General features: G+C 46.0%; 1 protein-coding gene across 1 annotated transcript in view; it reads right to left on the reverse strand.

Annotated features, from left to right (window-relative positions):
* Positions 1–6,555: 6,555 nt before the first annotated feature.
* Positions 6,556–15,347, reverse strand: part of ANO8 (anoctamin 8) — a 43,724-nt gene continuing 34,932 nt past the window's right edge. The window contains exons 14-18 of the mRNA XM_066635647.1: positions 14,032–14,790; positions 12,561–12,752; positions 11,106–11,237; positions 9,433–9,543; positions 6,556–7,233 (exon numbers count right to left, since the gene is read on the reverse strand). Of these exons, the coding sequence (XP_066491744.1) occupies positions 6,556–7,233; positions 9,433–9,543; positions 11,106–11,237; positions 12,561–12,752; positions 14,032–14,790 (1,872 nt within the window). The remainder of the gene's footprint in view (positions 7,234–9,432; positions 9,544–11,105; positions 11,238–12,560; positions 12,753–14,031; positions 14,791–15,347) is intronic.

A 15,347-nucleotide genomic window follows, 5' to 3' on the forward strand; every position in this document is an offset into this window, starting at 1 on the left:
CTTTGAGTATTTGGCTGAAAATCTGTTCAGGATTCTGTGGGTGATGGAATAGGGAAGTTTAATTCTTTAAGAACACTGCATCATGTGGCACCTTATTTTAAGGACTACCATATTTATTGTGCCAGAAGTTTTGGTGGGCTGCAGCCCCCAGTAACCTACTGCAATAAATGCTAGCTTTTAACGAGCCACAAGGTGTTCTGTTGTGTCTGCAACTGGTTAACACAGTGTTTCTCAAACTGTGGGTCGGGAGCCAATTTCAGGTGGGTCCCCATTCATTTCAATATTTTATTGTATCTGAGCACAAACTCCAACAGAGTAGCATCTGTGTCCGTTTGCTGCAGCAAAACTAAGAGTACTTTTGTTAGTCTTTCAGATACTGCATTTATCATGGCAGAAGCTTCACTGGCCAGAGCCTACTTCCTCGAATGAAATGTTACCCTCATTTGGCCAATATTAGCAAAAAGTTTTATTCCATTCATTCCGACTTGAATCAAGACAAGGCATTTCTCTCCCACTGCAGGTTTTTGCGAACTTAACAAATGGTGAAGATTGTGTTACTGCCAAGAACAGATTACAATGAATAGTCACGGTGGTTTATCCTATATTCTGTCTCATTCTTGGTGTTGTGGGCAAGGTGGTGGAGCTGTCCAGAAAGCAGCTAGAACTAGAATTTGGGCCATAGGGCCATTGCACAACACCTTCCATTCAGCAACTGAGACGTCTGGTAGGTTACCTGATGCTGACTGTATGACCAGGATTCATCCTTTCAAACTGAGCTCTGAAATAGAATACTGCATGCTGCTAGGCCAGCTGATATAGCATTGGGTCAGACTCATTGCTATTTCTGTTCTTTAAGTCCTGGCAGTTAAGGGGGGGGTAGGTTCACCATCAAAGTGTGAGTACATTTGGTCCATTGATTTTCAGGGGCCCTGGAAAGAGTGTTCACTTAGGCTCTGGCCTCAGGAGCTTCCCCAGGATGCCCTGTCTCTCCTTGGTCCTATTTGTGCTAGGGTGCAGGCTGGAGGTCTCATCTAATTCCTGCTCTGAGAGGCCATAGCTCATGACATGCATTTAAACTTTGTCTCAGCCTCTTGCATGGTGTGGCCATCTGGCGCCATTGTTTGCAATTTCCCCCTCTCTGAATACGTATCATCCACCTAATACTTCATGCATTTGATGAAACAGGCTCTAGCCCATGAAGCATCTATCACAATAAATCTGTTGGTCGTTAAGGCACAAGAACTGATGAACAAGGGTGCTACTTCTCTGGAAGCTGTTTACATCTTAACCTTGTGAATTAAATGGACAGCTTCTTTCTATGGGCCTGTCTGTTAGTCCATGTAACCCACTAAAGCTGGCAGCTCTCGAAGGTCTCAGGCAGAGGGAGGCCTTTGCCAGCCCTGATACTTTAGATAGAAATGCTGGGGTCTGAGGGTGCTATCCTAGGTAAGCACCAAGGTAAGAGCAATGCAGTTCTGAAGTAAGGGAACAAACATTGCCTTACCTTGTGGAGACTTCCATGACTGCCCCCCAACTGCAGGATGCAATACACGCCCCACTGGCACAACAATGCCAGTGCTGGAAAGTTGGTTAGGATTGTGCCCAGAGTCTCAGATCTCCTGTTTATGCTCTGCCACTGACCTCATTTAGTCATACAAAGAGAGACAGCCTTAAAAGAATTGAAGCATTTGGTTTTCTGTTGGAAGTGTGGGTGCTAGGACTACTTCATACAGCAGACAAAGCTCTCACAAGATGGGATGAGAGCCACTAATTTGGATGTGCTAAATGAGACCTTTATGGAGCAGCAGAGGTTTACCAGTATGGGTGGACACAGACGACCTTTGAATACCAGCTAATGCGGAGCAATCATTGGAAAGAGCTGTGGCTGCTTGGAGGCATCTGGCTGGCCACTCTGGGAAGCAGGAAGCTAGGCTAGATGGACCTCTGGTCCGGTCCAGTAGAGTGGTGGTATATTTTGGTTTTGCATGTGTAAAGAACTAGAACTTCTCAAGTCTTTTTTCTGTATTATCTTGGTAATCTTTACAACATCCCTGCAAATAAAGCTGCAGAGAAGGGAACAAGGACTGGCCTAAGCCTCTCTCATCATAAGTTAGCAGGGGAGGTGAGCTGGGGGCAACCTGGTTCATAGCTCAGTCCTTTAATCTCCCACTCCATCAGAGCAACCTAGCAGGGGCCCTTTTACCTAGCAGCTGCCAGCAAGAACCAGTTCTGTCATTCTTGGCTTTCTTGGTATGTGCTATTTAGTAAACACCAAGCATTTATCTGAAGGCCCCTGCTGGTTTTAGGTACACTACGGTAACAGTTTAAATAAGTCAAGCCAATGGGCAAGGTTTTGGGCAACTATCATGTATGAATGCAACAAATGGGTGTTTGGAAACACTTGTCCAGATATGCTTATCAGATAGCCAGGAACAGCTCAATTCCATTTTGATTGTCCATGGTGGTAAACCTAGGTTTACTCTTACAAGTTTGGGGTAGTGGTGGTTTCTTTTAAAATTTCTGTTCTTATTCTTCATACACCGATGGTCTCAATAATCAGAATCCTAGGGTGAGAAAGGGAGGTTACAGCTCCTGGCTGTGTTCTGTAGCTATGTAGCACTGAGAGCCCAGTCGTGCTTGCCATTGTAACTGATTCTGTTGGCCAAAATACCCAATATTTTTTTCTTGCTTTTGTTGAAATATATTTTTATTGCATTTCTGCCAGTTTTACAAAAATATGACAAAAATAACTTAAAAAGAGAAATAAAGATCCATCCCTCCTTCCCCCTTCTTTTTTTTTGTTTTTGTTTCATTATTCAAGTTCAGGTCAAATAAATAAATTTTAAAATGCAGCAAATTAATAAATTAAAAAGTAACAATATTCCCCCTTTTTTGTTCCCCCCTCTTCCCCCACAAAAATCCTATTTTGTACAGAGCAATTGCTCGGAAGAGTAAGACATCAAACAGACAGGTGCTTCTCTAAATACTCCTAGGAGAGAGGACTGTGTTTGCATTTTGCTGTGTGCATGTATGCCTGTGTGTACGAAAGGAGAACTTAGCTCCAGGAATTATGGGAAGCCCACCCACCAGCTGCCTTCGCAGGCTCCTGTTGCGTTGAATCACTGCATTGCTTTGGTAGGCAGTGTGACAAACGTTCAATGGGTCATTGTGGAAACGCCTTTCATGATAAGGCAATGAAGAAGCCACCTCGCACATGAGCATCTGAAACATTTTTGTGCTAAAAAACTGCAGCACTTCATCCTTCACAGGGGTAAGAGGACCACCGCTGGGGCCCCTCTCCAACTACAGGTGAATCTATCCACATTGTAAAAGGATGGGAAGGGGGTGGACCACAGGCACATAAAATTCAACCAAGAACCATCCCTTCTTTGACAATAGGTAAGGCTTGCTGTTGGATTCTCTTCCAGCAGGATTGAAAAGGCCATGTCAAGAAGCCCACCAGTCATTGGGATGGCGATCTGCAACCTACCAGCATCCTCTCCGCTTTGTTTCTGTCACCTGCACAAAACTCGAGTTGAGGCACATTCCTGGCCCCCAGTGTCATCGCATTATTGCTGTTGTGAAATGGCTGGGATACATGACACAGAACTAAGCACGCTGGATGTGGAAGAACGGCACAAGCGGACGCATGCAGGCGCCAGTCCATCCTTGAGCACCTGGGCCTGGGGGAGGCTACAGCAGCAGCAGATCTTTGGAACACTGGATGGCTAAGCAGCTCAGATGGTACACCATGGGCATCACTTTGTCATCAGAGGCCAAAAACAAAGGCTAGCCTTAGAGAGGGCTGACACATGCTCAACGTTCCTCCTGTATGTCATCTTTTCCATGGCTTATGTTTGGAAAAAAAATGCACTACCGGTCAATGGTCCATTGAGTTCAGGATGATCATGGCTTAAGCAGGTCAGAGGAACTAGAGTTTTTGAATGGAAGATGGAACTTTTTCTTCCGTCCTGTGGAACGTCCAAGCCCATTGGACAATTAAAAAAAAATACAAAGTTGTGGGGTTTTCTCTTCCTCTCGGGATCTGTCGTAACCTGAGATTCTCCCTTGGGATTGTGCCTCTGAGCTTGCGACACTCATAGGTGGGGGTTCCACTGGGTAGGGTGGGGAGACAGCGCCAATCTGTTCACCAACTCCTTCCAAGTTAGCAAAACAAAGCACAAGGATTTTGAAAGGCAAAAAAGTTTGCTTTGGAAAACAAACCCCACCCCATTAAAAATAGACAAACAGGCCTCACAACAGAAAAACTGCTGTTGAGAAACTGCTGATGGGCAGAAGAGAGAATGCGTTGCTTAAACACTCAGTTTTGAAAGCAATGAGGAAGCCAGCACAGACGTGCGTTGGCAGAGATGTGGTCCTACTGACCAAGCACACCCCATCCCACTCCTTTGTTAAAGCTCTCTCACTATAACATGACACAAACTAAATCCTGAAATCCTTCCCTCCTGGCCCACACATCCATTTTGTGAACTGTCATTACTCTTGGACACCTTTGCTTTCAGCCCAAGCACCTTCCCTATCAAACAGCAGCTTAAAAAAAAAATAAACTCTTGTCCTTGGCGCATACTGTCATACATTGAGGTCCTTATTGCAAGAACAAAAACAGCAATAACATGGCCAGCTCTTTCCAAAATGTGACTTAGGGGAAAGCTTCCCTCTTCCCCTTTTTTATTTTTCCCTGCCAGTGAAATAAAAAATAATGAAAAATGGAGTAGATCTTTGTTTCCAGAACCATCAAGTCTGCCCCCCTGGCTCTGGCTGATGTTTCCAAGTGCTGGAGTGACAGCTGTCACATCCTCAGGTCACCAGGAAGGCCAAAAGAAAACTTGGTTTCATTTTTAGTGCAAGAAATGTCAACCATGCATGGATGCTGGCTCAAAAGTCTCTCCCCCCCCCCCCAAGCCGGCAACTCCAACCCCAACGTCATGCTGCCCCACAGGGCTGTTCTTCAAGCAGAAAAAGGAACCATGTTTGGTTTGCTAAAACAATTTTACTGGAGGCAGGTGGATAAAGGCGAAAAAAAAAGGAGGGGGGTATTTGGATCTGTGGCTCTCCGGGGAGGCTCAATGGTGGAACGCCCAGTAGAACATCATCCTTGAAGTTTGGGTATTCCTTGTTAGGTGATAACATATGAAGGAAAGCAAAAGAGTTTTCAAGAGGGGAGGTTGGCTTTGCACCTCCCCATCCCAGAGAAGATTTGGAAGTGCTCAATTTCTTTTTGAGTGTGGGGTTGGTAAAACTGCCTCATGATCTCTGTCACGCTAGCCCAGAAGATTGAAGCAGGGGCCTGGATAAGCATAGAAACCCTTTCTACACCTCAGAAACCCCCCTCCCCAAATTTTAAGTGCAATTCCAAGTTTTTTTGCTTTTCAGGGAGTTATTCAGGGAGATCATTCCCCTCTTTTGAAGCCTTGTGGAGGGTTTTAAGACAATGCTATTAAAATAGTTGTTGGCTAAACTTAACATTTTTCTTATAAATCTAGAAACAACCACAAATTCAATGGTATTTATAACTGGTAATGGCAATTTGGGTGCAGGCAGGTTCATTCATATTTGAATTAGTATGTTGATTTTAAAAAATTGGAAGAAAGTCCAAGTGATTACTTTTTTACCTCCCAAATCCGATTCAGTTATAGTGTAGAGGATTCTTACAGCTGTGACAAAAGGGGATACGTTGTCCCCTCAAAAGATAAGAGGACATATACCTTAGCTACACATCCTTTGCACAGATGAATTTCTGCCCAATTTCACAACTTCATGGTGGTTAGTATCCAACTGCCCCATAGTTTTGCTTCCATTCCTTTTTCTTCCCCCTAGGGATTCCCAGAAACCCATTTGGGCTTTGTTCCTATCATTAAGATAACCACAACTGGCCCGGACCGAGTGGCCATTTTCCCCAAGGTGACCACTTGGAGGCCTGCTGCTCTAAAAGATGCACAAACATAGACACAGAGAAAGAGAATCCTTCAGACAGAATCTGGCCATCCGGCTCTGATAAAAGACATTTGAAGGGGGCAGGAAAACAATAATGAACTTTGGGGGGGGGGTGCAATGTGCCACTTGACCCAATGCCCATCAATGGGGGCCTGTTCGCCATAGAACATTGAAGACTTTTCAGTTTGACACCCGCTAGATTTCTCCATCCCTGGATTCAAACTGTAGACCAAGTGAAAGTTCCCAGAATCTCAATGGGATACCACCAAATGTTAACCCTTTGATTTGTGAGGAAATCTTGAGTCTCTCTTTTCCATTTGACCTGGCAACCTTTAACCTTCCCTCCCCATATCAGAACCTCTGCAAGATCCTACCACCAAATCACCCTGAAGGCTACAGATTTTGGAAACAAACTGGTCATTTCGCCAATTCACATGCACAGATCCTTGAGGGGGACATTCTGGAGAGCCACCCATTGCTCCATGATGGAGGTTGCCCCAGTTCTGCTTGAAGAACCAACCTCTGAACCACTGATCCTTTGTCATCCTTCCCTCCACTCCCCCAGACCCAACCCACCCCTTGCACTCCAACTGGAGGCGGTTAGAGTTTGTGGCTTGGACCCTCCTCTTCCACCACCGTTCGGATCTCAGGTTCCTCAGTTGCCTCATCATCCACCAAGCCGTTGAGGTGTGATCTGCTGCCTGGAGGCTTCTCAGAGACATCTGCCACAGGGCCAGGCCGTGGCTGTTGCTGTAGTGGCTGAGGGGCTCCATTGCCCCCCTCCGACTTACTGAAGTTGAACAGTTTGCTTGGGTTGAAAGGCTTGGTTGGCGACTGCACCTTCTCAGTGTTGGCCTCCCGCTTTGTCTCCGGGGACTTAAGGAATTTGAAGCTAAGGAAGCCAGGGAGTTTGTTATCAGTGCCAGTAGGGGACTGTGGGGAACGGGCTGCACCAGTGCTGCCTGCTCCTGCTCCACCTGATAAAAACTTCCCCTGTAGCGGAATGATCTGCTTGAGCTTCATAACGTTGTTGGTGGCCAGGAGGGAGCTCGGCCGTTTGGGTTTCTCGGACCCATGGCCCATTCCTCCAGAGCCTTTTCCTTTGGGCTGGCTCTTTTCATGAGTGAGGTCCTGCCCCCCGATGTCGGCCTTGCCTTCCTCCCGGCCACTCTCACGTTCCTTCCGCGCATGATACTCGGCGTGGCGCTGGCGCTCCTCCTCCTCCCGCTTGCGGCGCTGTTGCTGCTGGAAGTGATGCTGTGCTTGCCGCTCGTGTTTCTGGGGAAGAACAGAATAGAAACACATCATTATTTGCTGCATTGGAAAAGGTTTATTTTTCCTAGTTCTGCCACCATAAATTTTTGTTTATATGTATTGGGGGGTTGGTTGGCAACCTTCATTCTCGAAGGACTATGGTATAATCCTACAGCACCCGGTATTCCCAGGTGGTCTTCCATCAAAATACTAACCAGGCCTCACCCTGCTTAGCTTCTGAGATCAGACAAGATCAGGCATCTACAAAACTAGATTCCTGACTTATTGGGGGAGATGCTTATTTATGTATTAAGGGATTTATATCCCCCATTTTGTCCTTCAGAAGCTTTTTATCCATGCTTCCACTTCTAACTCATATATAGGGGTGTTTGAAAATGGTTTTATTTTTCACAGATTTCCTGATTCAAAAGGCAGAAAGAGGTGTTCTGTGTTTTTTATTCCAAGTTTTCATTCTCATTTTAAACACTTTAAATGTTTACTAGGTAGGTGATATAATGTCAGCAGATGCAGCCATGGTATTATTTCAAACTGGAAAAGTAATCTATTTTAATTTCTGGAAAACATCTTAAATAACAAAATGCGGCGTTTTACGTTTTTGACATTTTAATATTTGTTTGGAAATTTAATATTTCAATTAAAATTGAATATTTAAAGAAAAAAACACAAAATGGCAGTGTTTCGTGTTCTTGTGTTTTTAACACTATTCCTATCGTGAGAAATGCTACTTCTAGGGTGAAGTATTCCCTTTTCTCTCCTGCAGGCATTCTCCCATTCTCTGACATATAGGAGGGAATGCCTCTTCCAAGGTGGTGCCCGGTGTAACATATACGTGTATGTTCTAAAAACACGAAGTATACTATTTTCGTTCAGAGCATTTGCTTTATGCAAGTTTATGCAGATTGAATGGGTGAAGTGATCCATTAAATTATTAAAACCCAGAAGTTTAACTGGCTAAGGTTGGGTCAATTGGGTGTTAGTTCTTATTATCCCCACACTGCAGATGAGGAGATGGAAAACTGAGGCTGAGTGAAAACTGGAGGTTGCCTTTAAGCCACTGGCTGAGTTTATTTAAAATATTATCTTGCCTTTCCCCACCCTTACAGAGGCCCCCATAGAGAGCCAGGGTGGTGTAGTGGTTTGGGAGGTGGACTTAGATCTGGACAAACCAGGTTCAAATCCCCCCTCAGTCATGAAGTTTCCTGGGTGACCTTGGGCCACCCAGCCTCTCACCTACCTCACAGGGTTGTTGTGAGGACAAGAAGGAGGGGAGCAGCTGTGTACACCGCAGTATAAAAATGTGAAAAATAAATCCATAAATAGTGTTGTGCAATAAAACAATTAGAACAATGATTACATTGAACCATTACAAAAGAAAAAAACTGTAAACAACCAGAAAAAAATAGATAGATAGATAAAAATAGAAAATAAACTTCATAGAATTATAGAACATTAAGAGTTGAAGAGGACCTTGGAGGTCATCTAGTTCAACCCCCTCCTCAGGGCAGGCATCCACTGCAGTATCCTAGACAAGTGGCCATCTAGCCTCTCAGGAGAGAGCCCCCTATGGCACAAGGCAGAATATATCCCCCCTTCTGCAAGCTGGGAGCAGCAAAGAGCAATATTAAATGTCCAAAATTTGCACACCTGGCTTTACGTGGGGAGGGCCCCCAGCTCAGTGGTGGAGTGCCAGCTTTGCATGCAGAAAATCACAGAAGTGACTGCACAGAAGTGCAGAAGTGAGGTTTAAACCGTAGATGCCCAATTCACAACTCATGTTTATCATAGAAGAGCCCTTCTCTGCCATGTGGGAGAGAAACAAGAAAGATTCATCTCAGAAAATGCATTCCCTCCTGTCAAAGAGAGGAGGGAAAATGCCATCTTAAACAAAGCACTTCTGTAAAAGGGAGAGGAGTCATAGAAGAAACATTCCCTCCTGCAGGAAAGAACACCACTATGCTATAGTTGTACATGTGCCCCCTTATTCCTCTTCTCCCCATATTGCATCAGCAAGCAAAAGTCTCATTTTTCTTACTGGTTCATTGACTTGTAGCTGCAGTTCTGTGCAAATAAGTGGACATTGGGGAAGGGCCCATGGCTGCCTTGGGGCAGCAGCAGCATCCACACTGGCATGCTTGTGCATACACTGGCAGGGGATGGACAGGAGGAACGCTTAGATCTTCAGAGGATCGTGACTGGACTCACCTTGAAGGCCTCTCGCCTCTGGTACTCAAGTTTTGCCATCTCTTCCGCCACCCAGGCTGGGATATCAGGGATTGCCACTTGGATGATATATTTGAGCAAAAGGGCAAAGTGCTGCGGGGGGAAGATGGTGAGATGAGTGAGGCTGGAAAAGCACAAAGCAACCAAAGGTGACAAACCATAGTCTTCCCCCACTTTCCAGCCAGTCTTCTGCCATATACTAAGTCAGAATATGCCTCCGCTTCTGCAAGCTGGGAGGGGCCACAATATTCACAACCAGGAGAGCAGTATATTTTACAGTGCAAAATTTGCACACTCAGATTTCAGTGGGGAGGGCCCACAGCTCAAGGATGAGTGCAAAAAGTCTCTGTTTGAACCTTCAGTTAAAGAGGAACTTGGGTTGCACAGGTGGGAAACATCCTGAAGAGCCACTCTCAGTTAGAACGGACAGTACTGGGCTAGGGCAGCGATTCCCAAACTTACTTGTGCTACAACACCCCCGCAGCCTCTTCTTTCTATCTCAGCTGGGCACCAACATCTTGGAAATCGCAAAATCTTGGGAGACCCAAGATGACAGATTCCAAAACTTGCAAGATTTCATGAGATCCAAGATGGCAGTGCCCAAGTCTTGTGAGATTTTGGCGCCACCATCTTGGATATTGAGAGATTTCACAGTCCAAGATATTGGTGCCCAGGAGAAACAGGTAGGAGGTGCCACACAGACATCCTGCAGCGCCCTGTGAGTGTGCCGCGATATACACTTTGGGAGCCCCAATGATCCAACTGAACATAAATCAGCTTCATACATTTAGAGGAAACATAGGGAGGACTTCTTTACCCAGCATGTAATTAATCTGTGGAACCCTCACCACAGGATATGGTGACAGTACCTAGCCTAGATTCCTTTAAAAGGGGATTGGACAGATTTATGGAGGAAAAATCAATCACAGGTTACAAGCCATGGTGACTGTATGCAGCCACTGGTGTTAGAAGTAACCTATCTCTGAATGCCAGGTGCAAGGGAAGGCACCAGGATGTAAGTATCTTTTCTTGAGTGCTCCCTGTGGTGGGCCACAGTGAGAATAGGAAGAAGGACTAGATGGGCTCTTGGCCTGATCTGGCAAGGCTCTTCTTATATTACTATGGAAGGCTCCATAGCTCAGTGGAAAGGAACATGTTTTAAACGCAGAAGATCCGAATCCTTAGCTGAAAAGGATCTGAGACAGTGGGGCTGGGTAAGTCCCCTGGAGATCTCAGTCAAGGTAGACAAATCGTCTGACATTTGCCTACACTATTGCTTTTTTCTCCTTCAAAGCCATCATTTTATTCTTATGCAAGTTGATGCAATTTGAAATCTGCGCAATGAATTAAAATGAATCCGCCAATTATACTCAAGATGATTAATCAACCAACAGAGCAATTCTATGTAGATTGAGTGAGAAGGAAGTCTTTAATGGCCCTTACTGTCAGGTACACGTGCACCAAACTGCAGCCTTAGGTGACACTGATTGAGAACAACTCTAATTAAACAAGCAAGTAAACAAACAAAATCCCAGTGGAACATGGAGCTGGTTTAGAGGCTGTCAGTTCTGGTTCCTAGTTCTTTGCCTTAATAATTGGTGCCTAAGAAAGAGAAGAGGGTGTAAGGGGGAGAGAATCCTGAATAAATCCATTACCTCCAGCACCACCACAGATATGATGGCCCCTTCTGGACTAAGCCAGGGGAAAAGGCGTTGCAGCTGTCCACACTGCCCGATCAGGTAGCAATTCACCACAATGGCCAGGACCCCCATAGCTTCCATCACTTTCTGTAGATAGCAGAAAAAAGGATTAAAACAACATTTATAAGTCAAGCTGCTGACATTCAAAATAATCCACCTGGTATGGACTTAAGAAGAGAAGTGCCTCTGATTTTGTAAAGTCTCTCAAGAAGAGCTTGTTCCCAGTCCTCATGATGCTGGTCATGTTGCTGAGGCTGAGATTGGCATGGGTGGGTTTGTATGCCAGCATGATCAGACATCAGCTCCCGACAAAGTGGGGCAGCTACCTGACCCCCTGAATGTTTGGAGCACTTAGAAAGGAACAAGAGCAGCCTGAATTTCTGGGGTTAAATCAAAAGCCACCAGCAGCCCTACTTGTTAATGACCACTGGGAAAATAATGCCTTATCGAGCTATGGTGCAGCCAATGCTGTGTATACTGGTTCTGGTACTCCATCCCGAAAAGGGCATCTGGAAGAGGTGCAGGAAAAGGTATCTTATCAGGGATTTGGAGCACCTATGAGGAAGGACTAGCGTGTAGGAAAAAGGTAACAGGGCTAGGAAGACACGATGGAGGTTTTTTAAAATGTTGCATGGGGCGGAGGGTGAAAAGTTTTTCTCCCTCTCTCATAAGAACTTAGGATCTTGCAGTAAGCTGATGGGCAGGCAATTCAGAGCGGAAAAAGAAAGTACTTCATCCCCTGGTGCGTTATTCACTGCCACAAGGTGTGGCATCCCTGACGTAGATGACCTGAAAGAGGATCAGACAATATTTACAGAGGAACAGGAGGTCTGTCAATGGATAGTATCTGTGGTAGCTAAACAGAACCTCCATATAGAGACACACTGTATCTTGCAGATCAGATGCTGAGAACTAGGGATGGGAACTTGGCACAGTGGCGAGACTCAAGTTGAGTCTTGAGTCTCTGCCCCCTGCAACTCAACTCATGCACAAGTCTTAATGTACACCTTTTCCTACCCCCCCTCCCCCAAATTCCCAAGTCATTTGGACAGGAGTCAGTGTCTTTTGGGTCAGGCATGCCAGGGCATGGACCAAGCTCAGCAAGGCGGGAGGGGACAGAAGCGACAAGTGGGAGAACGGTCACACGGCAGAAGCTGGGAGGCTTATGTTAAGAGTACGACCCAATCCTTTGCTTCTCTACTCAGAAGTAGTTCCATTGCCTGTCATTCAATGAGGCTGCTTCTTCCTCCCAGATAACAATGGTCAGCCACTGTTGAAAATGAGATGATGGACTAGATGGGTCCTCGGACTGATTCAACACGGCTCTTCCTGCATTCTTCTCTCACCCTACCCCCTTTTTCGGGTGTTCCAAACTAAAAAAGCCCTCCAATGTGGGGCCCCAGTTCTGACCTGCCATTCTCCAATGCTTTCCACTCTCTGCCCAAAGGGGCGCTGCAGTCCCGTACACAGCTTGAAGGCATCACTCCGGATCTCAATGATATTGTTGATCAGGGCACACACAGCAGCCAGAGGAAAGGCAGACGAGAAGAGGACCACATAGCCAAACTGAATGAACATTTCCTGGTAATCCTGAAAAGTATCCTGGGTCAGAGACAAAGGAAAGGTATGTTTGTGAAAACAGCAATATCCTTGAACATCATAGTTTGACTCTTATTCTGTTACCCTCCTCAAGCCTTCATACTGCTGTTCAAGGTCAACCTGCTCCCTCTCAAATGGAGACGTTCAAGGCAGAACCTAGAATATCCCCCCTCTAACTTATGGAACCCACTGGCCCAAAATGGGGCAGCAGCCATTAGCTTAGATCAGGGAGGTCAAACACGTGTCATACAGTGGGCCGAACAGCACTCATGATGTCTGCTGAATGAAGTTATGTCATTAAGCAGGTCATGACCAGAAATAAGCACTTTTCCTCACTTAAGAACTCATTTGCTGCATATGACAGAAGAAAAAATATGCAAATCTTGATCTTATTTTCAATATATGGGAGAGCCTAAGTATCACGCGGGCTGCCCTTTCGGCAGCAAAACCTCAGCACAGCACAGCAGCTGAGAGCATATGCTGGTGCTAGGAGAGCGCAAGGGCTGAATAAAGAGCTTCAGGGTGCCCGTGGGCCTAATGTTTGACACCCCTGGCTTACATAGTTTTTTTTTAAAAAAAATTAAAAATCAGTGGCTATTAATGATAATTGCCAATAATGGAACTGTCCTGTTCAAAGGCAGTATACCTGGGGACAAGCAACAGGGGAGACCACTTCCTGCCCTGTTCGTTGGTTTCCCAAGGATCCTTAGCTGACTGCTGCTGGAAACAGGATGTTGCAGTGATCTTTTCGTAGCTCAGACTTCATACCTGGGTACCAATTCCATTTAAAAGCCACTAAAGAAGAGTGACGTCAGGGGCTGGCCATGGCTCCATCAGGCCAGGCCAACTTTGAATCCTGGCAGTGGTCACTCTCGATACGCTACCACTGAGAATGCGGATGTGCCATGGGGCACCCAGGATAGGGCTTTGTCCAGGCCCCCCAAAACCTGACACCAGCTCTGCTACCAAACCAGCCTGGGTTGTTCCCAGGATTGGAATGGATTCTGGTCAAAAGTTAAGCATGGAGCCCCTGAAGGTCCATCTGGTTCTGGATTTGATGTTTCAATTGACCTGCCACCATCTTATAGGAGCTTCCAACACAGTTTCACCACATAGATAAATTCTATTATGAAGACGATCTCCCCTGCAGCAATGTGCAACTTGAATTATGGGTTGTGGTGAAGAAGGAGAAACCTTTCAGGGATAACCAGCTCATTACGCCTCCCTTATTTGGCCTCCATTGTGCCATTCACAATGTAGGCCCGTGCGCCATGCTCCTCACCTCATATTTCTTCATGCAGCTTTCCACTTCAGCCTGGGTGAGATGTGTGGTATAGTTCTCCTCTGGTGGGTCAATCCAGGAGTTCCGCATCTGCCTGCGGTCTTCCTCATCGTCTTCCTCTTCCTCGCCTTCTGCAGGGTTCTTGGCCACCCGTGGCCTTCGAGCCCGCATGACAACTGCTGGTTCTTTGGCCTCAGGAGGACCCTTGAGGGGGCTCCCTGAAGGCCCATCGCTCTCATCATCATCTTCGCACAGCTCAAAAACAGAGGCTGGGTCCATCCCTTTCTCTACCATGGTGGGACTACCCTCTTCCAAGAAGCTAACTTCCTCCAGGCCCCCAAGCTCTCCTGCCTTGCGATCAGCCTTCTCAATAAAACTCACTTTCTTTAGCTTCAGCCCACAGTCAATGATACTCTCATCTTCTGAATCTGACTCTTTCTTCTCCTCGTCCTCTTCCTCGGGGACTCCACACCCCCCATTGAGACATTTCTTTTCCCCTTTAGGTACTCCCCCATCGGCAGCCTCAGCTGGCTCCGGCTCATAACCTGCTGGTGGGTTGCCATGTCGGGGGCGAGGCTCAGCACTCAGAGGCTTGCCTGCCGTGTACTTCTGGGTCAGCAGTCGGAAGAGGGTGTGTGCCACCTCCCTGAAGTTTTGCACACTGATGTCACCTCGTTTGAACTTGCTGTACAGGTGGGGCTGCGAGACCTCCTTGATGTTTTGCAGGAACTGACGGGTGATGAGGAGCGTGGCCAGCATCTGCAATGGGAACACACATCAACTAAAGAAATGACCATAAATGTGTGCCAAAAGTTATACTACTACTTCCTTTCTGGAATCTCACATCCTCACAATCAGATGTGTATTAACTACAGCCACAGTGATGGGGGGGCAATGAAGCCTGCTTTTCCCTTGGGATATTCCAGCACCCCCCTTGAATTATCAGATTTAACAAATACATTTCTAGTCCTTTTGACAGTGAAATTCAAAGATAAATGCACAGGCCAGATTCTACTCGATTACTCATTAAGATATCATACAATTGAATAACTAAATATATTTGACTAGCTGCTCTTATGCTCTGGCTATTTTGGAATGATTTCCCGTCTCCAAACCATAAACTACTTCAGTTTAAAGACTTGATGCACGCACCCGTCTCACCAAAAATTGCTTTCTACAAGACGCTGTGCAAATCGGATCTACTTGCCTTCTTATCTGCAAAATTGATTCTTCCAAAACCCAGGTTTTCAAACCACCAGAGCAGGAGGGAAGTTCTGGCTTTCATTCTTTCTATCCCTTTTCAAAAGTCAGTTTCC

The sequence above is a fragment of the Tiliqua scincoides genome, chromosome 8 (assembly GCF_035046505.1).
Source record: "Tiliqua scincoides isolate rTilSci1 chromosome 8, rTilSci1.hap2, whole genome shotgun sequence".
Taxonomy (NCBI): domain Eukaryota; kingdom Metazoa; phylum Chordata; class Lepidosauria; order Squamata; family Scincidae; genus Tiliqua; species Tiliqua scincoides.